Below are 26,784 nucleotides of genomic sequence, written 5' to 3' on the forward strand. Positions count from 1 at the left end.
ATGCTATTAATCCAACATTAGGAGAACGAACTGGTCGTCAACGGAGGTATTAAAGCCAAGACTGCACTTGAAGACTCTGTCTTCTGTGGCTATCATTAAAAGCAAAATGATACTGATATAAACAAACAAACAAACAATGGATGGAATGACCCGGCCATTATCCAAAATATACTATAGTCCGCGAGGCATGCCATCTTTTAGTATGCTCAGAGTCGGGTATACTGGACTTACACCATCCTAATCGGATAGATATGGATTAATAACTAAAGAAGACGCTTTATAGACTTTTAATATTAATAGTTTTACATTGTTTCACACCAGTCAGATCTGTATTACACAAATATTAATATACTAATGCGATATCAATTTTTCATGATTAGTGCGTTGAGATGTAACAAACTGTATAGTTGTCTATTGATCATATTGTGAGATGATGTTCATCGATTGAAAAATTATTCATCAAAGTTCCGTTCCAGCTGAGTTTCTTTCATTCTTAACCTCCCATTTGTCTGAGCGACACGCGTCGAGATGTAAGTTTCTTGTATTCGAGGATTAACTTGGCATTTATTGGATTTTTATTTACTTTGTCTAAATATCCGAAAATGAAATGAAATGTGGCAGAACTCGGTCATTGACGAGATTGAATGGCTCGAGCATTAAACCCCAACTAGAAATGTGTTCTTGGAATAAGGATGCCTCGTCACATCTTGAAAACCTACCCGAGAGAATAACATAGCCTAGGTGTGACCTTCCTAAGTATGTAACCCTCCAGCTCTAGACCATTAGTTAAATTAAAATGGACATATTTTTAATGCTTTTATTGGATTTGGAGGTTGCTGATCACAAATGAAGCAAAAATGATATGACTTATTAATTTAAATGGCAGCTATTTCGAATATTGTTTATTCATTACTTTACCACTTTCCTTACTGTTGCATAAAACACACCCATATTCAAAGACCCCATATCACTGGACCATTTCTTTAACTGTTGCATACAAAAACCCACCACCATGTTCATAGACCTTAGTATTCTTACTATTGGTTTTTCTGAAATGTTCTCCAGAACTCCACTTCCATTTACTACTGAAAAAAAATATCATAGGAAATCGATGTTTGAAATTTAATTTACAAGTTTAAATGGTTTTGGGTAAGGAGTTACATTTGTTTATAAATCACTAATTGACATTGAACGGAGGAATACTTAATACCATAACTGCAGAAACTGATCATTTCGGAAGCAGCGAAATTGGGGGAGATCAATAGCGTATTATTACATCACTGCATAATTTGATGATTACACATTTCCGTGCATATGTGATAGGACCATGCACTTTTACATTATAGTAAAGCTAAATGTAGTCCCAGGTTGTTAAATCTCGTGCAAAATGTAGCGTCTAGCGATAAGGACCCGTTATTTAATGAAATTAATGAGGGTCCATCGTAACATAAACGGGTCGACTGGCGAATATAACGTGATGACATCAAGTTAAAAGCCACAAATGATTGTAGTGTAAGTGAGTAAAATGACAAACGTCTAACGATTCCCACGCAAACCTCCCCAATGAAATGAGAAAATACAATCAAGCATAAGAGCCAGTACATGACTAAACCATGAATGTAGATGAACCCAGTCAGAAAACACATATGACATGAGGAAAGGCACACAAATATATATATATATATATATATATATATATATATATATATATATATATATATATATATATATATATATGTTTGTGTGTGTGATGTGTGATTTTTTATTTTTAACGTAGCTTTAACAATTTTTCAATCATATCGCTACGTTGTCTGCAAAGTGGCAGTTTATAGTGATGTCTAGCACTGGGGCATCATGCCGCAGACATGTAGCATGATGTTCCAACCCAGTCACATTATTCTGACACCAGTCCGACCGGTCCTAACACTAACCTCTTAATTCTAAACGCAAAGCGAGGCAGCTTGTTAGTAACATTTCTGTAAGTCTCTGGTATGACTCGGTCGGGGATAGAACACACGACCTCCCGCATCCGAGGCGGACGCTCTAACCACAAAGTCACCGGAGCGGTACACACACACACACACACACACACACACACACACATATATATATATATATATATATATATATATATATATATATATATATATATATATATATATATAACAAAGAAAAACAAAGCATTAGAAGAACATTAACTGATAATAAACAAGTTCAAAAACGACAATGTTTCACTAAATTTTGGATTTTATAAATGGTACTTTTAATCATAGCAATTGCAACCTAGCGAGAAAGAGTTATAATTTTGATGTGAGTTGTAGTATGAATACAGTGCATCCAGACGCTTAATGTGAACATTGCCTATGTCAGCAGAATAATTTTTTGTGACGTACCAATTTTTTTCGCCGTCTCCATTTAAATAGAGATTATTGTTTTTTATTGTTGTTAATGTTTTAGAGTTCTACACATATATGTCTAACTAATACACTGATGTTACTTCCTTGATTCATGCTCGTTTGTTATAAACCTTCTCTTTTAAGTTTTCTTTCTTTAAAATCAAATTGTGCAAAGCGAAATGAATACGGTATCTTCAGATATTGTGATGACATTACAGCGATAGTTAGATGCGTACAACGAGCAAGACCCTTATGCTACCAGGCCACCAATGGAATACAATATGGTGATATATATCATGTCACGTGTAACTGACTGGTCTATTCAAGACCCGATTGCTAGAGTAATATAGACACAACATCACTTGACTTTGAGTGAATAACATGTCTGGCTGGAAAGGTAAATTATTATCTCTCTGTCTGTCTTTTTGATTGAGTGATATTTTAATATGCGGACCTCGTGATCTATAAGTCTGTACAAGAGACGGTTTCCATATAGACTGCTATTGTTTTTTCTTGAAAAGCTAACGAGTGTTTGAAGTCTTATCTTTTTTCTTTTTTCTTTGTTAATGTCAATGTTAGTGTTTAAATTTTCAATTGCACAAATGTGTCCTGACAAAACCAAATATATTGCTGTTTGCGTGTAATACTCGTCACAAGTAATTTTTAATAATTGTTGCATATACAATGATTTGAAAATAGTACTTCACCTATGTAAATAAAATGACTGCTTGTGAGGAAGTCCTTACCTCATAGTAATATAATCTCATAATACAGTTTGAGTGTTTTTATACTGTTTGCAATTATACTTTGGTGGAAAATTAAATATTTTTATTGTTAGGACAAGTTTCAAAACTGGTAGTCAAGCTCTCTACATATAGTCATCAACCTCATCATACCGCCTTTTCATCTGTTTGCTTGTGAACGGGCCGTGTAAGGCATAATTCTTCCAAGATCATTCTGGGATCGATGTTTTAAAGGTTTGATCATATATAAACCAAATGTATACATGCGTTTGATGCTCTTAGATGGTTCTAGGGTGGATAGGTCTGGGCTGGAGGACTGGGATTGCATGAATTCCTGAAAAGGCGCTATATATTGATGAATATGTTATATTTAAGTCATACAGTGTGCTTTTCTTTATTTAATTGTCTTTTTCGACTAATAACCTTTTCTGGTATTGCATTATCTTCTAGAATTTTCTACACTTTCGTTTCAGACTTAAAAATTGTACAATGTGGTCATTCTGATAATGTTGTGAACATGTCTATCACTAGTAACATGGTCTGTTTTGTGTGTGTATGTGATTTGGATTTTTAACGTAGCTTTAACAATATTTCAATCATATCGCTACCATGTCTGCAATGTGGCAGTTTATAGTGATGTCTAGCACTGGGGCATCATGCCGCAGACATGTAGCATGATGTCCCACCCAGTCACATTATCCTGACACCAGACCGATCAGTTCAAACACTAACCTCTTAATGCTGAGTGCAGAGCGAGGCATCTGTTAGTATCATTTTTATAAATCTTTGGTATGACTCGGCCGGGGATCGAACCCACGACTTCCAGCATTTGAGGCGGACGCTCTAACCACTTGGCCACCTGAGCGGTCCGGTCTGATTTCGTAGTTTTGTTGCATCTGCATCCAAAAACATTTATCTTCACCACAGTAATACAACTTGACGTTTTGCCCTTAAATCTTTTCTTGCCTGGTCTGAATTAGGTGTCTAAAACACGTGAAACAATTGGTCTGTTCGTATAACTCTGTCTCTTTCTCTCTCTGTCTGCTTTGACAAAATGCAATGCCTTGGTAACACGATAGGCTTTCACAAAGTGGCCACCTTTAATGAAGCTCTGTGAATCCTACTATTTAATTAATAATACGGAAACTGCAATTCTAAATATGTACATAATGTCAGTATACGCAGATGATGTATGTAAATATTCGTGATTTGATTTCCCGTAGATTATCTAGCAATAAAGGTTAGGCGGTTAGAGTTTTCTAGGAGATGGTGTATCTAATATTTATTTTCGCGGGTATAATATTACATAATATTTTAATGTGCTTTATATTATTAGGCCAAGGATATTTTTGATATTAAACATTATAAATGACAATTTATTTATTCATTCATTTAATAGTATCGGTATTATTATTATTATTAGTAGTATTAGTAGTAGTAGTAGTAGTAGTAGTAGTAATAGTAGTAGTAGGAGTAGTAGTAGTGGGGAAGACTCGCCATATTATCTGTATTCTTCCTTCCAGTGGGGCCCCTTCTCGTGACCTTAACCTTTAAACTTTTCACGATATCCCGGATTTTAAAGGCTTGGTATTGTAAAAGAAGGACGACAAAGTTTCACTCTCGCGGTCTTGAGTCGGACACTGTTAGTCTGACACGCAGTAGATGCTACATGCCACCAGACTGTTAAGTTTAAAACCAGTTAGACTGATTAGAAATGGACTCGTTTACCTAGACTGCTACACTACTTCGCCCTTACCTTGACGAGTCGAACGAACTCCAACTAGTAATGGGAGGGCAGACAAAGTCTAATTATTACGATCTTGAATCGAACCATTTTCATTTGTATAGCAGTCAAGCTCGCATACCACTAAACTAAACGATCCAGAAGAGCAAGGCTGAAAGTCTAATGGTTGAGATCGTGAATCGAAACCTGTTGAACCGTCTCGGGGTAAGGGGAAAAATACTGCTTAGGTATATGTTGACATTTTTTCGCCCTAGATTATTTTTGTTTGCTTTATTCTGATGGTAAAGGACGCCCTATTTTCATTTCATTAGTTAATTTATTATTATTATTATGATTATTATTATTATTATTATTATTATTATTATTGCAGAAATAGACTAGACACGCAATGATGTTTCGAGTTGAATTTCTGCTGTGTATCGCGATTGGGGTTCACTCGGTAACTGGACAAGCTGTAAGTATTGTTACGTAAACCAAATATATTCTGTTGTTCATAATCGATTCTAAACAAATGTGTGAATCTGGTCAAGAGCTTCTTGACGACTGCATTGTAGAAGCAATTTAGCATTTCATATACCATATTTTGTAGTTCAAAGGAATTGAAAAATAGATATGGCAATACAGATTGCACAAAACTCCACGTCATGCGCAGTGATGTGGAGTTGGAGATGGAGCAGAAAGGACGTTCAGGATTATAATAAAGGAGCAGAAATTACAGGAAATGCATATTGCTATAAGACCCATATAAATTTTATAAACTGAAAGGATACGTCTTTGCCTACTGGCTAGCACTGGCAGAGCTTGCGACTCAAACAGCAGTGAGAAGGCAGTGATCAGTAAATCAGTAAAGGCGATCGCTATAGACCATCCGGGGCCCTTTAAATAATTCCAAAAACCCCATTCGATTCGTTCATAATATGTATGTTATTTGGTATTTTACGGCTAGACAAGAAGGTAGGTTATTTAGTGCCAAGGCAACTAAAATGAAATTCCTTACCTAAGGAAACGCCATGGTAGCCGACTCATTCTGGTAGAATTCGAAAAGTACCATTTCTGTCGCAAGTCCAACACTCTTAACCACTGAGCAACCGCGACTCCTTATAGAGTTGTGAAACTGATAAATCCATAATATATCTCAATCCGGAAGTCGGAGAATAAAAAGTGTTATTTGTTATTTTATCAAGTTTCAACAAGTTTTGCTCTCTCAGAAAACACGAGCATATGTTCGATCAAAAATATACTTTGAAAAATGCGCCTTCGTATGTAAGAAATGTCTTTTCGTCTCTGTTACTACGATCATATTATAATGCATTTCCTCCTACTAGAATCTAAACAGAAGCAACATTTGTAACTAAAAATTAAATAAATAAATAACATGCATTACTGCAAACCATATGTCATTCGATTGAATATTAAATACCAGTTAATTACATTTACTATTATGAAACTAAGCCGTATGTCTCATAACGTCTAACATTTAGAAGATACTTTCATTCAGCGACAGTTTTGGCTGTGATACGTTGCGCCATCACGCTGAAGAGCACTTTATTGTTTTAAAATATAGGTAATAAAGAGTACATAACAGTTAAATAGTTTGTTGCAATTTTATTAAATATCAAGTGACTGGATTCGAGAAATCCCTTTGCGTGCTTATGCGATAGCTGGCAGGCAAATTAAATAATATTCTGCATTTTTAAGGAGAGAGAGAGAGAGAAAGAGAGAGAGATTTGGAGAGAGATAGGGAGAGAGATAGTAACCAGGCAATACAAACAGTTGAATGCAACTTTATTATACAAGTTTCTTCAAATTAATCGAAAAAAATAAATACAAAATACATTCTGGATAGAAAGATAAAATTGACGAAGATGTTTGAAAGAAAACTGAAAAACTTCAATCGTTATAAAAATTGGCAAAAGCAGAAAGAAATTAAGAAATAGTTAAACTAATAAAAAATAATTTAAGAATGTTCTCCGTTATTTGCACTTTTAAAATAGCATCTGTATAAAGTATATACTTTTCATATGATACCATATCCTTAGGTAATGTATTTCCTCTCAGATACCTCTACGAAATCTGTTTGGTTCTTTTACCATAAAGAAAGTCGATAAAACAGTATTTGCTTAAAACAGAAAGGGCCCTTGTTGTTGTAAGTGAATGACTTAACACATGCAAAACGATCCACATTAATATGGTTATTTCATACTATATTTATATATTATTTATATATTTTTACATTTCATTTTAGCATTGCTTCTGAGGAATAATGTTCCAATAGGTGGCGGATAGCTGTTTCCACATTGCCAAATCTGTCTGGCTTCTGAAATTTATTTACTGGTTTTTAAGTTTGTGACTAAAATGTCCCTAATTTAGCAGTTTAAAAATTTTTGATTTACACACAACATTTCATTCTTGACCGTGCTCAATAAATTTTATCATAAACATTCTTCTCTTCACAAAACGTATATGACCGCTCCGGTGGCCTAGTGGTTAGAGCGTCCGCCTCGGATGCGGGAGGTCGTGGGTTCGATCCCCGGCCGAGTCATACCAGAGACTTAAAAATGGTACTAACAGCTGCCTCGCTTGGCGTTCAGCATTAAGAGGTTAGTGTTAGGACTGGTCGGCCTGGTGTCAGGATAATGTGACTGGGTGGGACATCATGCTACATGTCTGCGGCATGATGCCCCAGTGCTAGACATCACTATAAACTGCCACATTGCAGACATCGTAGCGATATGGCTGAAAAAATGTTAAAGCTACGTTAAAAATCAATATCACATCACATCACATCACAAAACGTATATAGAATATGACATGCTGGAAATTGTAATTAATCTTAAAATTAATTTTTTTTGGTGTGGTTTTTTTCATGAACGAAATGAGCACAGATTGGAAAACCTTTCATTCCCTATTGCAACATTTGTTGCAGTGTGTTTTCCAGCTATCGTGTGATGACTTTTGTAATATAATATATAAATAATGAGTGCAATAAAATGGTGTGTGGGCATTATGAAACGTCATGAAGCACACGTTAATGAGTATCAATTTTTATTTCCAAATTTGAGAACCATTTTCTACAATAGTAGAGTCGTGATGAAACAGCTTTCTATCACCGGGTATACTAGTATTCAGTATATATTCATTGCACAGATTAGTTCTAGCTACTTTCTTGTCTAACTGACGAGTTTAAACTTTTGTTTATATATGCATATACTGTTGCAGTAATATTGTGAAATCAGGGTTTCATGGAAAAACTGAACAATTAAGAAATTTTGCGCAATTCCCGATTCACGTTTGAATGTCATATACTCAGAGATGATCTTAATAATTTGACAACAATACTAAGCTATGATTATACATGTTAAATGAAGGTTCTGGTGGATATTAAACTCGTATAATATCTGAATAGTACCGAAAAGAACTTGAATTATATATACTTAATAGATAGTGACGTTTGGCTAATCAGTATTTAAACTTTGTTGTTCAGAATGACATATACCTACATGAAATATCATCTTATTTAGCGAAAGGCAAGTACATGACGGTCAAATATGCACATTAAGTTATCTCTACCGGAATATTACCAAACCAATTCAAATTTGTCATATTCACATTAACAACAAGAGAGTTACATGACTGCTAAAATCTTAAAAAGCAAACTAAGGGAATAGACACAAATTCGTCAATGTCTTTTGTTTAACTGTTTGCAATATATTGCTTGATATCACTGAAATTAATTTGTGTGTTCACATTTTACTAGAGATTTCAATGAAAAGCTCATTATTACAAGAGAAACTAACATTTAATGGATATAAATGTGTATTAGAGTCACAATTTCCTCTTTTCTTATTTCAGCGCTGTAAAAGCTATATATTCGTTTGTCCTGGCTCTTCCACCTACCTATCATTTCCTCAGTTTTAAAAGAAAATTAACCTTCGCCCAGAAAGGAAAAAGGGTTTTACTGATACTTTCCTTCACCATATTTAATAAAAATTATGGCGCACCGTATAATAAACTTGTTTTAAATTTTTTAGCCCACCATACGCGTTAAATAAGAAGCAAACTCATGGTTCACTGCAGCCTACACTGAATACAACGTATGACCACCATTTCACTCACCCATAGAAAATATAAGAAAATTTCCTGCTCACCATTCACAACAATATTTTGTAGAAATTGTATGGCCTACCATTAACAATTTTGTTTGTGAAAATTTCCAGGCAGGCCAAAATAAATGCATTGTTGAAAACAAAATTCTGTTTGACTTCCGCAAAATTAAAAAAGAATGCCCTTCTGCGCCCCACCCCCCCTCCCCGCCCTTAAAAGATCTTGTGAACATTACCTGGTTCACCATCCGCAAATTGATTTTGTAAAATTCTTGCTCACTATCCCACCAAAATTAATAAAAATCCGATCCTATACCACCCTAACCTCATAATGTATTATCTAAAATCTAATCCCTTTATATGGCAATTGAAGGATATTTATTGATGTAAAAAACGTTTTATTTCGAGCTCAATAGACAATGCCTCCAGCTATGTGATTAAGCCTTGATAGAGTAAGTCAATGTACTAACGGTTTAAAAGAAGTCATTGGAAAAGGTAAAATTATCTCTACGGAAAAACAACTGAATTAGTTAAATCAAGGATTAATGGGTACATTATTCACTTACGAGATATTTTTGATCTATTGAACATTTTCTTGTAATTTATATTCTGCAAACCCGGTGGTTCATACTCTCACAGTCATGAAACATATGGAATATAAACTGATTGGGTTTTTCATCCTTGGTCAGATGAATTATGGGTATACCGTTATGGTTTGAGCTAAAGGTGTTCAGTTCTGTATAGATTACGTACTTTTGTAAACTTTGATATAAACTGTACCATGAAGAAGAGAAGTAAATGGCCACACTAGTGGATATATTTCATCTTAAAAACAAGAGAAATTCCTCAATGATTCAACATGTCATTGTTTAATCTGCGAATCTTAGTAACATTACAAATCTGTATAGATAAACAATCATGAAGACAATTAAATTAATAAAATCATTTGGTTCAGAAAAAAGAAAATAATAAAAAATAATAAATACTGAATGTAAAATACAAGTGGTTGCTTCACAGAACAGACCTTATGTCTGACCATACATACATACATACATATATACATACATACATACATACATATTCACTCAGATGTTTTGTAAGCATCCACGTTTAACATTTGGATTATTGGTGTTTTGGATAACAAATATAATACAGAAACTTGATAACATAATCGTAAAACCCAGCTTCTGATATTCTTTGAATTTTCTATTTCTGTGTGTGTCTGAGACGGAGAGAGAGAAAACAAATCCATCGATTTTCACCATAAAGTAACTAGTACATTTCCAAACATTTGAAGGGACAATTGGCTCTGTTGTTCAAATCATTAACACTACTAATATGTTTTTTAATCTCATAAGAGGTGTTATGATCTTGCTTAGTCATAGTTAAGCATCACTATCATCAAGCTTTTTTTGACAATTTAAGCCGATCGTGAAACGTTTAAGGAAAATTCCATGAAAAAACAAACTTGTTTAATCTATTTTAAGTTTTAGCATTTTCCACAGAATACTTTTTTTGCGTGTTATTTTTCATCCAGCACATAGGGTTGCCGGAAAACAAAATTCATTTGTAATAGCAAAAGGGATTGTATATAAGATACGATCTCTAAGATTGGAATATTTTGGACAGTCTAGAATAAAGTGTTCACCATTCTTTATGTCACTGCAGGACCAATACTTATAATTCAATACATGTTTAATATATAAATGGTGATTTAAACTGCAATACTTTGTTCTTAGCTTAGCACGCAAACCCTGTACCATTCTATCATCAACATAATACTACCATCAATTGGTTTCTTTTTCTCGATTAAAGTATGCTGTGAAATTATGCAAAGATGCGGGAGGTCGCGGGTTCCATCTCCGGCTGAATCGTACCAAGACTAATAAAATAATGCTAGCTGATGCCTCGCTTGGCGCTCAGCAATAAGAAGATGGTATTAGAATTGGTCGGCCTGATATCAGGATAATGTGACTGGGTGGTACATGATGCATCATGTCTGCGGCATGATGCCCCAGTGCTAGAATCTCCATAAACTGCAACACTTCGGGCATCATAGCAATATGACTGAATAATTGTCAAAGCTACATTAAAAATCCAAAACACACACACACCCATACACCATCAAAGAAATTGCTCTCATCATGTCCTTGCCTTGGTCTGGCGCAAAAACAAATGTGTTATAAATGTATTTTAACTGATATTCGTCCAATCGCCTGACGAAACGTCTGACTGTTTATGTGAAATTATATCATGTTGTACAAACAGTTACGTACTAAGGGTAAATGGCGCCAGGGTGACAATGATGACATTTACGGGTCTTGGCGTCCCAAAGACATCTGTTTCTCAAAACGTTTTGATGAAACACAAAATAAAGATTTATGATGGGAGATTTGGAACAGTTTTTGTGCGCATGTACTATGTTTATTACTCTCCTGTAATCTGGAAACAGTGAAATTTACAAGGAGTTTTAATATTGAGTACAGTGGATACTTAATTGATTTTGCAATTGTTTCAGCAAGGTAGGGTGCAAAATGTCAGGGCCACATCCGTTGGATGGGTTTAGATCTGTTAGGGCATTATAAACATCGTTATCGCTTAATGTAATGATGTCAAAAGTAAGATAGGATAAATATCGTAGGACCAGTTTGGAATGATCTTTCGGTTCTTAGTAGTTCACTGTTCACAAATAAATCACTGAAAGCTTTTGTCTTTTCTTCAAGTATATCATTTACAATCAAAGCTTTGCAAGACATCTTCAGCGTAAAATGGATGCAAATCGCCAGCACAGTGCACTAAATCAGGGTTTGACACCAAACTAAGGTCAATTGGGATCTCAGAATACTCTGTGAAATTCGCAGTGGTGGTTATTATTTGTTCAGTATTACTTGACTGATACAGCAGTAAAATCTGTTATTTTGAGGAAGGCAATTTTCGTTAAAATATCCCATTTAAATTTAATAGACAGGATTAGTCGATTAGGATCTCTATAAACTGAAATTTGGAATCTCCCAAACAGTTATATCGCGACTGTGCGGTCGTTATATTCCTACGATTAACAATGTTTTCCCTTTAATGTGCATTTCTATCAAGATATATTTAAGGCCACGAATGTCCACGTCGGACCGTAAGACTGCCGAACAGTGTAGCCCTATTCATCCTGAGCTGTTCCTAGAAGTTCCATATAGCTAATTCATGTTTAAGAATACTCTCTTTTTAAAATATATATATAGCAAGAGAAAGTTATTTTAAAGCGATGGAAAAAAACATTTTAAGTTCAATATCACTTAAAACTGGTTTAAAAGTTTACTTCCAAAATGCGTGCTCACAGGGGACCCCGCGTGTAAATCCAGGGAGCCCAGCAAAAATTATCCAAATGGGGTGCCGCGTTTGCTAAGGCCGGTGTTGAGGGTTAGGTTCTATCCGTGATATCATCAGATTAATATTTAACCACTGTTCTAATACAACAATATGTCAGACCACAATGGCTGGTAGCGTAAAATATAAAACTAAATAATGCAGATGTGTGTTAATGTACATCAAACTGTATATAGAACATAAACTGTAGCTAACATTCATTAGGAATTGTACTGATCAAATATTAGTTTAAAATATATCAGATAATTTAGTCCAATACTGCGACATTCTCATATATACAAAGGCACCATTAATATGGTTATTAGCTCAGGTCAACGATTCTACAACGCGTCAGCGACCGCTCTGGTGGCCTAAATGGTTAAAGCGCTTGGGTCGCAGCTTCGAACCCAGCCCAAATCATAGCAAAGAGTTATACAAATGGTTTTAGAAGCTGCCTCACTTGACGCCTAACATTATGAGGTTAGCCTTAGGTCTGGTCGGCCTGGCGTCAGGAAAATGTGACTGGATGGGGCATGATGCTAAATGTCTGCGGCATGATGCGTCAGTGCTAGACATCACTGTAAGCTACCACACTGCAGTCATCGTAGCAATATCACTAAAAGTTATTTACAGCTTCGTTAAAAATCACAATCACACACACACACACACACACACACACACACAGATACTCACACAGATTTTTCATTTAGAGTTACTTTACCATTACCCCAATTATATACTTATGTGCTGTTTGAGAAAATTGTAATCTAATAAATCGCTTGCTAATCTATTGATGTATAGCTAAGAATTTATACCCTATAACTACTGAGTTATAAACAATTATTGTAATAGTTCGCATATATATGTAACTGACTGAAATAGTGTAATTGTATCATAGTCATGTTTATAAAACAACAGTTACTGGCTCGAAACTAAACCTTTACTATTTGGCATATATAGCTGTCACGAAATTGTGTACGAGTTATATCAATATGTATATGTTGTCAAAAATGTACTCGGGTTTCGTTGCCGCATACAGCGTCACCCGAGTGAGGTATATTTTTTCGGCTCTAGTTATTTCGAAATCCTGAGTGAAACTCAGACCCCTGCACGTGCAAATTGCCTGCAGCGGGATATCTAAGTACCTAGCTGCGTATATCTGTCACAGCTAGTGTACATCTAGAGCAAATTATCTTTAACCAAACATTACGCACAGTCTTGTCAGGAAGCTTACCCCTTTACGGAAGCAAATCTCCAGCTGTACAGCTGCCTTATGCCATGCCTTGTATATGGTTTCATGTGGAGTCACCAGCTGTAGAGCTGCTTTATACATGCCTGCCATGCCTTGTAAATTGTTTGATGTGGAGTCACAGAACTCTGTGGGGTTTCGTGTGACGTATACGCTGTGTTATGGTGACGTTGGATCGGAAGAGTGGACTGGTTTTCTCGATGCGAGGGACCAGGGCTTCGCGACCATCGGGTCTGTGATGTGAGGGCTCTCGAGGGATCCTTCAACAGACTGAGAGGAGCGGACCATGCTTGGGTGCTTCTCTGGCCATTGACTAGAGCGCGTGGAACCGGAGTTACATCTTGGTCGTCAAATGGGCGCCATGATAGTGATATATAGTGTTCCATGTTATTTCCACTATTGCATTTCATAATTTCATTCATTCCTATTGCTATATCGTTATGTGAACGATCGATAGGTTCATAATTTCATTCATTTCTATTGCAATATCGTTATGTGAACGATCGATAGGTTCGTAATTTCATTCATTCATTCCTATAGTTATGTGAACGCTCGATAGGTTCGTAATTTCATTCATTCCTATTGCTATATCGTTATGTGAACGATCGATAGGTTCGTAAGTTACACTGCTTTTCAATATCGTTTTATGAACGATACATTCAAATTTACATTCTTTTCAATATCGTTATATGAACGATAATTCAAATTTACACTGCTTTTCAATATGGTTTTATGAACAATACATCCAAATTTACATCCTTTTTCTAAATCGTTATTTGAACGATACATTCAAATTTACCTGCATTTCAATATCGTTGTATGAACCATACATTCAAGTTTGTTTATATTGGGGGTGTAGATCATATAATTTTATTTTGTTGATCGGTGATAGTACATAATTCACGTTTGTTTGAAATTCCATTTGTTAAATTCATGTTTGAGATTTTTCTCGTTGAGTTAATTGTTGTTGATAGTTCCATGTTAGGAACTTTATAACCTTTTTGTTTATAATGGTGTCAGATTTGGTAATATTTAAATTGCGTTTATAAATAAACATTTTGTAAACGCAGTTGCTTTTGGTGTCTTCCCTAATCCAGTCCAACCCGGCTTCATCATGTGACAATAGCGGAGCACCGCCTTAATTTCATGAGAAGAAAACACTATAACGCTAACTTAAATTGTTTTTAATTTGCTATGTAAATGAAGCAGACCAACCCAAAAAATGGGACTGGGAAGACGCTGGTCTGGTGCAAAGTAAAATAGATCAGAGCCTTGCGATACAATCAAGCAAGCAAAAGGTCACATCTGCAGCCCAGAATGACGCTTGGAAGATGCAGGTCCAATATATAACTTGGATGAAGAGCCGCATGAAAGAAGCAACACAAAATCTGAGGAAAATTAGTCTTGTGTAGGGAAAGAGTTTTGTGGGTTTTGTTATCACGGTCTGGGCACATGTCTGGAGTTGTGAGCTGTATATGCAGGAACGAATGTTTCCACTTAGGTGATTTCATTAGTGCCCAAACCTTACACCTATGTGCGGTTTCGCAGAAAGAATTTATTGTATAGAATCACTTTATATTTCACCGCAAGTTTATATTCTGTCATGTAATCATAGTGAGATTTCTGCTCAACTCAGACGAATTTGGTGAATGTTGAGTTATATCATACTGGCGTAGTTCTTTCTGGGCTATAAAACATACTTGCTCTTGATTATTGTATCGGCTGAAATTAACAATAATAAGGCAAGTAACAACGCTAGGAGGTTTGTGTGCTATCTCTCAATCTGTGTCTCCTTTTCATTGTGTATGTTAAGGAAAGCTCTCAATCTTTTCTCTGACATATCCCAGGTCTCTCCGCTACTGCACAAACGTCTAGTTTTCGTCTCGTTTTTCTTTCTGTGTACTTGACTAAGATTTGAATAATTTATGTTTAAGGCATGTAACTCTTGACAGATATCCTTGCAAAGCCTTTCAACGTCCGTTTCATCTGTTCGTTGGGAAGCAAATATAGAAAGACAGAGGTCGGCTGATCTAGTAATCTGACTTGTTTTTTTTTTCTAACTCGCGCCTTGCCATTACCTGGAACGAGATTACATTAACTTGATCCATTAATAACCAGTACGTCGCTTAACACTAACATATATTTCAAAGTCACCCTTCGTGCTCCAGCAGCAGGGGTGGGGTGAGGTGAACAGACCTTTTGTGGGTGACCTACCTAAGCCCGTTTAAGGCCCCGGATGTGGAATCGGGGTCTTAGAAAATGCTCATTTCTTAATTGCAATAATGCTAATCCGAGCATTGTAGGTACGCCTGGTTAGCAAGATATTGGTGGTGTTTTGAAATCGAGGGGTGAACCAACCATTTTTGAAACCAAAAAGCCACAATGACCAGCGACAAAATATTACAATAATGAGCCCCAGTACGCCCAGATGCGGCCCCCACCAGGTGCGAAAATAATTATGGGTTGTGCAGCTGCTACGCTTATTGATATTTGGCTGTTTGTGTTTGAGTTTAGTATATCCGCTGACGGGTTATATGTACTTGAATCATTACATTAATAATAATAATAATAATAATAATAATAATAATAATAATAATAAGCAATGATAATAATAAAAATACTACTAATAATAGGAAGAATAATAAGAATAATAATGAGTGATTCTACGCTAACTGTGGAATCTCATACAGCTAAACCAGCTCGACACTGACTAGAATCAATTAAGAAATATCTACCTGTTCTTGATTCTGTCGAACAACAGCTACAACAACGTCTGGAAGCTCAAGTGGAACTTATAGAAAGTACAGAGCAGTTATTTAAACCAATTGTCTAACCAATCAAAATATTTTAACAACAACCGAGGCAACACATTAAGACGTTACCCGAAGATAGTGCTGGTCATCTTCAATAAGCTTCACCAGCCCATCAACTTCCTCAACCACAACCCAACGTTCATCAACGTCAGCAACCTCTTCAAACACCACCAAAAGTTAGAACTAACATAATAGAGAAATGTACTGAGGAAGGTATCGCAGCTATCAGGGATCCAAAACAAATACATAGTATTGTCGGGTCTGGATGGGTTGATAGAGGAAAATATGTCAAACCCGAATATATTAAAACTCTACAAGTTGGTGATTAGGTTATAGATGCATGATTTCGTTACTAGTAATGGCAAGCAGACCGATCTGAGGAAGATAATAATAATTTTGAAATCTTTTACCCAAAATCAAAGGTACATGATATAATAGTAAAACATGGTATGACAAAAAAAATGAAATGAAGTGTAAGCTTGAAGAGGCAAAATAAAGGAGAAAATCCGATCTAAAAACTAGATCAGAAATGAGGACAGAAAAGGAAGAAGCTGAGTTAAGGGCGCCCAAGCAGCATGCTCTGAAACTACATCAAGAATCGTCACCTGAGAAACAACCGGAAGTGGCCTTGCCGCTGGCCATGTGCAAACACATGGTGGTCGTAAGAAAGAAAATATAATCTATGAATTGCTGGTGATTTACGATACACTGTGTCCCAATAACATCCTAGCTGACGTTGATCGACTTGAAATTCTTATTGGTGGGAAGACGAGCCGGCAATAATTCCTCCGAAATTGTCAATGAAGCAGGCGTTATTTGTCAGCGTTTATTTATAGGTGGTGTAGTGGACAGCAGCTTATATTGGGCACTAATCGATGAAATCACCAACGATCAATACAGCGATTGATCAATTAGATCGTAGATAACAAAATAAATTGATTATACACAAAGCCCAATGGGAACTATCATGGTCAGGGTGATAAAGACACGATTACCAGTGTGTCAAGTTATCTACGGAGATGGGATTGGTAATGGTGTTCACGATTTGTTCAGAACGATAGGCAAAAAAGCGATCCCGATTGTAAAACAATTAGAAATGAAAGCCATCGACGATGTTTGCGATAAAGCTATAGGTACTGTTGGTAATGCCGCTGATAAAGCTGCTCGGCGACTAAGCATCAAAATCTGTATAGGCGCTTTTATGTGTTATGACATCGTGCTTAAACTGGTATCATTAATCTCGATGAAAGTTTAGATACAGGTACTCATTGAGTTGAATATATTATTGATCTGTGTGGTGGCATTTATTTTGATTCGCATGGATTGGCGCCACCAAAATAATTTTGAAAAATACATCAGAGGATTTGCCATCCCAATCTGGTATTCAACATTACCAACGCGGATATTAACAGATCCACCTATATGCGGTCCAGAAGTATTTGCCCTACTTAGCGCTATATCGAGGTCATCAGCACCGTTGCATAAAGATGTGCATGAGTACACTTGTAGAGAGCATATTGTCCTTCGTTTCAAACAGGTTAAAATATACAATGGTATACATTGATTTTTCAGTGCATGCTACTAAGAATAAACTTGCTGATCTTATGAGTCTCATCGGGGTTGACTGGGATGTGGTTGATGTTTTCAGGGTCAACATGGAAGGTTAAGGAGGTCGATATCATCGTGCCAGTTGTAGGTGCTAACAACGATAACATCCCGGTATTTATTGATAGTGGAAAAATCAAAGACTCAGACATGTCAATCGCAGCGATCAGAAATGAGATCCGAAGATGTGTTACTAAAACTGGCGATATAATGACCGGTGAACTCAACAAGAACGGAAATATAATTGTTATTCTGAGAGGACCGACATCAGACGATGACTTTGCGAAGAATAAATACGTGGATGACAGCGAAGCCGCGATAGATACCATGTTACCGATAATGATTGATTGATTGATTGTTTGTTTTTTAACGGCGCATCAGCACTTTTAGGCTATTTAGCGCCAAACAAAGTGTTACTTGTATAATCTTTTAAAACTTATAAAAGGTTCTATATCGACCAGCGATATAAAAGAACAAATGGTTGAAAATAAAAACGGTAAGATGGTAACGGTGCAAAATAAAGCTTCCCGATCAACGGGAGATGTAAAAAAGATGAATAGGTATTAAAATGGGACGGTATATATATTGCATAAAACTGCACAAGGTGATAGCATAAAAGTCAGAGTTTAGAGTAAATATTTACGGCTTTCAAGAACTCGATAATACGAGTGATGTTTATATTATCAAAAAGTTCTTTCATGTCATGCACAATGTAATAACGATCTCGCGTAGGTTGTAGGTCAAAGCACTCTATCATAAAGTGCTTGACAGTGAATGGTTCATTGCAAGAAACGCACTCTGGTGGGTCTTCACCTTTTAGTATGTGGGTGTGGGTGATATAAGTATGACCAATTCGGATTCTTGCAATGACTACCTCCTCCCTACGAATGGTTCTGTAGGAAGGAGTCCATTCTCCTAGAGTTGGTTTGATTGCGTGAAGTTTGTTATTTACAGCATCATTCCATGATGCCTGCCACTTCTGACGTAAGAACTTTCTGATACAAGGTTTCAAATCAGTATATGGTATTTTAAAATCAGAAGGTTCTTGAGAAAGGGCCATTTTAGCAGCGCGATCTGCTTTTTCGTTACCTTTAATACCAATGTGGCTAGGTAACCAACAGTATATTATATTGTGGGAGACACTCAGCTCGGTATTTTTGACGAGTATGTTTTTCAATAATGGGTTCTCCAGTTTTTTATTGTGTAGTGACTGGAGTACTGATAGCGAGTCGGAGAAGATGATACTGTTTAAAATGTGTTTCTTTTCTATATGTTGCAGAGCAAGGTCTATTGCTCTGATTTCGGCTGTAAAAATTGATGCTCCATTTGGTAAGCGAACTTGCGTTGTGTGATTTCCACAAACAAAGGCTGCAGCAGCCTTTTCCTCATCCTTTGATCCATCAGTGTAAATTCTGGTGTAGTTTTTAAATTCGGTGAGGAGTTCATGGTAAGAGTTGTGGAAGATAGAAGGGTTTGTTTCGGATTTTTTTCCATCGTGTAGCGTAAAACGTACTTTTGTTTGTTTAATTAGCCAGGGTGGTTTTTCGGAGATGGATGTTTTCTGAATTTTTGAAAGATCTATATTTGTAGTGTCAAGGCTGGATGGTATTCTAATGCCAAAGGAAGATATGGCGTTTGGTTTATTTTCGTATAAAGTTTTGTATTTGGGTTGAAAAACAGCCGAAAAAGCAGGATTCAGAGGGTTTGATTTTAATTTGAGAGCATACTGTGCGGAAAGCATTTCTCTCCGATGCGATAACGGTGGTTCATTCGCCTCAGCTAGAAGGCTTTCACACGGGGATGTTTTAAATGCTCCCAGAGCCAGTCTTATTCCATGATGATGAATTGGATCAAGCATTTTAAGATACGATTTTCTGGCAGAACCATACACAACGCAACCATAGTCTAGTTTGGAGCGAATAAACGTTCTATATAAATTCAGGATGACTTTTCTATCAGCACCCCAGTCAGTGTGCGCTACTACTTTAAGTAGGTCAAGTGCTTTTAAGCATTTGGCTTTCAAGTTTTTTAGGTGTGGAATAAAAGTCAGTTTTCTGTCAAAGATAATACCCAAAAATTTTGTTTCCTCAACAACTGGAATAGGTGTTCCGTCCAGCGTGAGTTTAGGTTCATCGTGGTGTCGTCGTAATTGACAGAAATGCATACATACCGTTTTTGATTTCGAGAATTTGAAACCGTTCGTACTAGCCCAATTTTGAATCTTGTTGATATTTTGCTGTAGTTGTCTTTCAATTGTATGCTCGTGCAAATCTGAGAGAGTACAGCCCACTCGTACCTTGAATTCTCTGTCGGAGAGGAAGTTGGATATGAAAGAGGGCAGACGGCCTTTAAGACCTAGATCGTGCAGGTCTTTTAGTATCCCGTACTTCCATGTTGTGTCATAGGCCTTTTCTAAATCAAAGAAAACCGCTACTAAATGTTCTTTCTTGATAAATGCATCGCGAATGAATGTTTCTAGTCTAACCAGATGATCGTTGGTGCTCCGTCCATAACGAAAGCCACTTTGGAAAGGAGATATTAAATTGTTAGTTTCCAGGTACCATACAAGCCGAGAATTGATCATTCGTTCCATTGTTTTGCACATGCAGCTTGTGAGTGTAATAGGTCGATAGTTGGTAGGATCTTCACTATCTTTACCGGGTTTGGGAACTGGTATTACTGTTGCTTCTTTCCATATTTTAGGTAGGTTACCAGTAATCCATAAATCATTGAAGAGTTTTAAAAGAGATGTTAAAAATGATTCTGGAAGATGTTTTAAAAACTGGTAATGTATTTTGTCAGGCCCAGCGGAAGTATCATGGGCCATGTCTAAAGCCTCCATAAGTTCTAATAGTGAAAACAGCTGGTTGTAGCTTTCCGAGTTGTTGGATGTGAATTTTAAACGTGACTTTTCTTTTTGAGTTTTCAATTTTTGGAAGGCTTCGGAATAATTAGATGATGACGAATTTTTAGAGAATGTATCAGCAAGAACATTTGCTATGTCACGTTTTGAGCTAAGATTGTTATTGTTCACTTTTAGATGTCGGAAAGAATTGTGTTTTCTCTTTCCATTTATTTTTCGGATCGTGTCCCAAACTTTCTTAATTGAGGAACGAGAGTTTAAAGAGGAAATATATTTCATCCATGATGCTCGTATACTTTCTTTGATTGTGCGGCGAGATTTGGCCCGGAGAATACGATATTTACTTAAATTCTCGGGCGTCGGATGATTGTTAAATTTTTTCAAGGCTTCTCGGCGTTGCCGTACGGCTTCCTTACATTCCTTAGTGAGCCAAGGTTTTAGGGTTCTTTTACAGTTTGCTGAGGACTTGGGGATAGATTCTTCTGCAATGTCGGCTAAAATAGATGTAAAATGCTGAATGGGGTCGTTAACATTGAAAACTGTATCCTCATTCAGAGTGTTTCGAATTTGGCCCAGTCGGCCTTCTTTAAATTCCATTGTGGAATTACTTCATCAATTGTAGAGTTATGATTTACAAGGGAGATTGGGAAATGATCGCTGCTGTGAAGGTCATCAGCGACCTTCCATTCATAGTCCAAAAGCAGAGAAGGAGAACAAATTGTCAAATCGATGCTTGTGTATGTACCCGTGCCTGGGTGTAAATATGTAGGTGTTTTGGTATTATACAGACACAGATCGTGTCTAGAAATAAAGTCTTCAACTTTGTGACCTCTGTCACTTACATGATTCGATCCCCATAAAATGTTATGGGCATTAAAATCCCCGAGTAAAACAAAGGGTGCGGGAAGCTGTTGAACAAGATTATCGAGTTCGTTTGGTACTAGGTTAGTGTTTGGTGGTAAATAAATAGAGCAAAATGTAATCACTCGATGTAGAGTGACGCTTACAGCAATGGCTTGTAAATTGGTGTTTAAAGGAATGAAACTATGAGGAGTTCTGTTGTTCACAATAACAGAAACTCCTCCTGATGCCCTATCAACATTTGGAGAGCAGGTGTTAAACAGGGAGTAGTTTTTAAATGTGATGTTGTCCGTATCTTTCAAGAAGGTTTCTTGAAGGCATAGTACCGCAGGATCATGTTCGTTTAAAAGCAGGAGAAGATCATTGTAATTTGCTTTAAGTCCTCGACAATTCCATTGTATGATAGTGTTTTTCATTATAAATTTAAATTAAAGATTGTGGAGCTAGGTTAGACCTTTCGCAGAGGGAATTTGTTTGGTTATTTCTCTGGAGGAAGTACGGGGGTGAATTTTTTGTTTGTAGGTCTGGAGTTCCCTTGAGCGCATGGAGCAGATTCTTCTGCATCCATGCTCTCGATGTCTCCAAACCTGTTATAAAGTTTGATGGGGTCATCTGACCCCTTTTGTTGCCTGTTTCCATGAGATTTATTTTTGTTTTTGGGTGATTTAGTTTGTTGGGTATTGCTGAATGTAGTTTGTGTAGATGCCGTGTTTCTCTGTGATTGGTAATGAGGGGTGTTTGAGCTTGGTCTTAAATCGGGTGCTTCTGTTTGTGTTTGAGCGTCCTTCGTTGTTTTAGGATTGCTCTTCACTACAGTGGAGAAGGATGGGCCAGGATGGGCTGTTTTCGCCTGTACAAGTTTTCTGGCTTCTGGATAGGGAATATTATTTGTGTATTTTACCCTCTGACTTTCCTTCTCCTGTTTCCAGGTATCGCAATCCTTGGCATTTGCGTGGTGCTCTTTTCCACAGTTTACACAATGCGGAGTTGCTCTACAGTCAGCTTCCTGATGTGAATTTTCTCCGCATCGGCCACATATTTGGGTTTTAGAGCAGCGGTCTTCGTGATGGCCGTATTTTTGACATTTGTAACATCGAAGGGGGTTTGGAATGTAGATGTCAACCTTCACTTGCAAGAAGCCAACTTTGACCATTTTGGGTACAATTGGCTTGTTGAAGGTGAGTACAATGGTGTTGGTGTCCTGCAGGTTATTATTACGTTTGATACGTATTCGACGGACTGCAGTGACACCTTCACTTTGCATTCCTTCGATGATATCTGCGTCGGTGACTCCAGCCAAGTCACGACAGCGAATCACGCCTTTGGACGTATTCAGTGTGGTGTGAGCGAATGAGGTCACTGGAATATCGAAGAAAGTTTTTATTTTCCCGATATTGTCTGACTGACCTCGTCGCTCACATTCCACGAGAAGGCAACCCGATTTCATTTTTTTGACGCTCTTTGGCGTACCAATCAAACCTGTAATTGTTTTCTCAATCACAAACGGAGAGAGTGAAGCAAGGGATTTTGCGGCATCTTTAGATTGTATTACCATGAAGCGTGGAAATGTGTCCACACTACATGGTTCGTCGTCCGAGTCAGATAAAGTTTTGGTACGTTTATTTTGATTTTTTTGGGAAATATCCATTTTGGCTAGATTAAAAATTCAGCACCCGTGCTCCCCACCCACCAAGGAGCCCAACAAGGGGACACTTTTCAAGTGTCAGGGATACACAGATGCCATACTCAGTTGATAAAATTACCTTTGAATGACCCTGAAGTCGCCAATTTCTAAGGTCGGTAAAATTACCCCCCGATTGACCCGTTAAGCCACCGCCTTCTAGGAAGTCTTCTAAGACTTGGAAAAGGGAAAGATAAAGGAAGAGAATTTAGGGGCAACGCTGGTGTCAAGAGAGATACAAGGAGACAGATAAAGAAGGTGAGAGAGTAAATAAAGACCTCCTAGGGCTCGGCGTGACCAGCCGATTTGTCGGAACCGGGCCCATCCCGACCACCCGTCTAAGAGAAGTAGAGGCCAAAGTAGTGTATTGCATGGAAAGCCACTGCTCAACTACCAGGATCCTTTCCTCCCCCGACACGGGACGCAACCCACGGCAAACAGGTTGCCTCTACTTAGTCGCCTTTTACGACACGTAGCGAGGCACGTCGGGCCAATTCTACAACCCCGGACCCGCCGGGGGTACCGATAATGAGTGATACATTAACCATGTTGCAATCGGAGTATGATGCATGGAGGCGCGTTTACGAATCTCGCAGAAGCTTTCAAAGACCTTATCAAGTACCTGTCGATATCTTTGCAAATCCAATGGTCGTCGACGTTACGCTCACTGCAATAACCACTCGAATCGATGATATTTCCGAAAAAATAAAAAATATTGGCGACGGTGTAATTCATACGGCCTCATAACCGCCGTATACACGGTGGGGTCTGGATCAGCAACATGGTGAAGTCAAAGTAACACCATCATACATACTGCTCTGGTCACCGGCGTGTATATCTTCTCAGTGTTTAGCGCTGCAACATTTATAATATTTACGAGATGCGATGAATTTTCTGGAACACTGTCGATCCCGATAAATCAAAATACCGATGAAATATTCTTGCTCGGTTCTGCAGATAAAAAAATTAACCGCAATGATGTATTGGAGGTGTCTGTAATTCGTTGCGTTGACATCTCAATTGATTACTTAGTATGAGAGATAGAGATAAGGAATCCCATACAATCTTACAGATAAAATCAAGCATGTTCGTGGAGGGTATTGCTGAAAAACATCATCGACGAGCATATGACAAAACAGCGGCGAGACCGCAGACGTATCATCGACATCGATAATCTTGTAGATACGTTGTTCACGCTGGTTGCTGAAAGAACGACGTTAATCGGCTCATTATCAGCGACGTATGTGATATAACCCGTGATAGGAATCAGTGTCGCTTTTGTTGTCGTCGTTGATGGTATCTTTAATATTATTGCAAAAAAGATTATCACATGTGAGAGTAAGATATGAGATGAACACACATAAATAGCGTGGGCGGCAACAAATGCATATATATATATACATCATCAATAATGTCAGTGGGGTTAAACGAAGGTGTATTATCAGATAGTGAATTTTTGCAATTAATGATATATATATTATCGGTAACACTCGATAACATATCGGAAGGACTCAAGCGTCCCCCGACGTCAGCATCCAGCCTTAACAATCCTTTGCGAATCGCCACGTAGATTGAAAGCGTGTCAACGCTACATTTAGAATCTGCATAGATAATAATGACCATAGAAATAACTACACGACTGGAACAGGTTATCTTTAACACAACTCCGCCGACGATCACAATGATATCAGTGACGTCCTACACCGACCAAAGCTTATACTAGTCGGTCACTTGATATTGCACGAGTAGTTCGCAAAATATCATATCAAAACCATTAGGTGGATTATCTGCTAACAGTTCACTGGTATTCGCAAATAATAATATAGGAGAACCATTGTTTCCTAATTGAATAGTCTTGGGAATCCCAACAGAATCATATCCAATCGATCAAATCAATGACGAACTTCAGAGTAAAATCAAATCTTTGACAGAAAAAGAATCAAAGATCACTATCACGTTACTTGAGGCAACGCTGAGTGCCACCATTTAAATATCAGCACCGGAATATGCGGATCCCTATTAAGCTGTTGACATATACCACTCGTCAATCAGAACTGTGTTGATATGTCATCTGGTAGAACCAACTTATGTCGCACCACCATTACCCCAACGATCTGATTATTTATCAGACACATATACACATAGAATTCCAGAGTATATGAGAGACCGAAAATGGATTGAGGCGAACAGTGATATATGGGATCATATTGGAGGAGTTACCGAAAGTGATGGTAAAAAACACCTGGTATGGTTCCAAGGTGATGAAACAAAGTAGGGATAAAATATTAATGGAAGCGCACATACGGGTTTTTCTGTTAAAACACTTATCGCTGAAATAGTTCAAGATAAGCAGTATATATCTGATGATCCGAATGATGATATTAAACAAAGAATCAGGAAGAGTGTACAATATCTAAACCTGCTGAAATCTGATGCAGATATCTTTCAAAAGTCTGTGATATAAATATTAATCCACAAGGGCAATGTAAGTACAGTAGGAAAGGCAATACATACAACAAGTTATTTCTTGACCTTTTGACGATCACCGAATCCCAATTAATCACTTTCAAACTACCTGAGCTGGATATCAATAAAATGCATAAAGATTTTAATGATATAATTGACAAATATTTTCGAAGATCAGTGAAGCATGGAAAAAATTACTCTCAGACCTAATAACAATCCAGATGGTGGTAGTCTTCATATATCGCCAGGTATAGTTATCATCACGTGACCGATTTCTGTAAATCTTATCTGTGACGCTGTGGATGGTAGTTATCATGCGGTTTTTCATCAACTAATTGCAAGCAAAGCTAAGATATGTTCTTCATAGCTTTTCTTCAGAGCTCCCCCCTCAGGTCATTTGATTGTATCAGTGTCTACTAATTCCGTTTATTTACGATGTCATTATCCGTCTTTGTCACGAATACGATTTCGTCTGATCAACCAAGTCGGGCATTTATTAGACTCTTGCAGTTAAGAATTAATTATGAGTTTGTATGTGCGTGATGGACCATGAACACTAGCGTACAGAACGGTCCACCGTGAGCAACAAAACAGTATGTTATTTTTCTTCGGTGCTGGCGACAGTGTCGCCCCTTCCACGTGGACGGAGGAGTGTCACTGCCTGAGCAACCACGTGCTTTGATTGGACCGAATCTGATTCATCATCAGTAGATTTGCTATTGGAATCCTTGGATTAGGATTGAATGTTTCGCATTCAGATTGCTTGCAATCATAAGTTTTCTTAGCTGTCTCGCAAGCACACCAACTGTTTTTCGAGTTTCATATTCTCGAGACAGCACTGTTCTTATTTTCTCTAATTCACCTGTTACATCTGAGTATGAAAAAAGTCTTCACGATAAAGTT

The 26,784-nt window shown here is 37.3% G+C and overlaps 1 protein-coding gene across 1 annotated transcript in view; it reads left to right on the forward strand.

Annotated features, from left to right (window-relative positions):
* The first annotated feature begins 2,735 nt into the window (after nucleotides 1-2,735).
* Nucleotides 2,736-26,784, forward strand: part of LOC149796061 (uncharacterized) — a 98,672-nt gene continuing 74,623 nt past the window's right edge. The window contains exons 1-2 of the mRNA XM_089964169.1: nucleotides 2,736-2,793; nucleotides 5,254-5,337. Of these exons, the coding sequence (XP_089820295.1) occupies nucleotides 5,272-5,337 (66 nt within the window). The 5' untranslated portion in view covers nucleotides 2,736-2,793; nucleotides 5,254-5,271. The remainder of the gene's footprint in view (nucleotides 2,794-5,253; nucleotides 5,338-26,784) is intronic.

This window comes from Sinohyriopsis cumingii, chromosome 7 (genome assembly GCF_028554795.1).
Source record: "Sinohyriopsis cumingii isolate HCF-2022 chromosome 7, ASM2855479v2, whole genome shotgun sequence".
NCBI lineage: Eukaryota > Metazoa > Mollusca > Bivalvia > Unionida > Unionidae > Sinohyriopsis > Sinohyriopsis cumingii.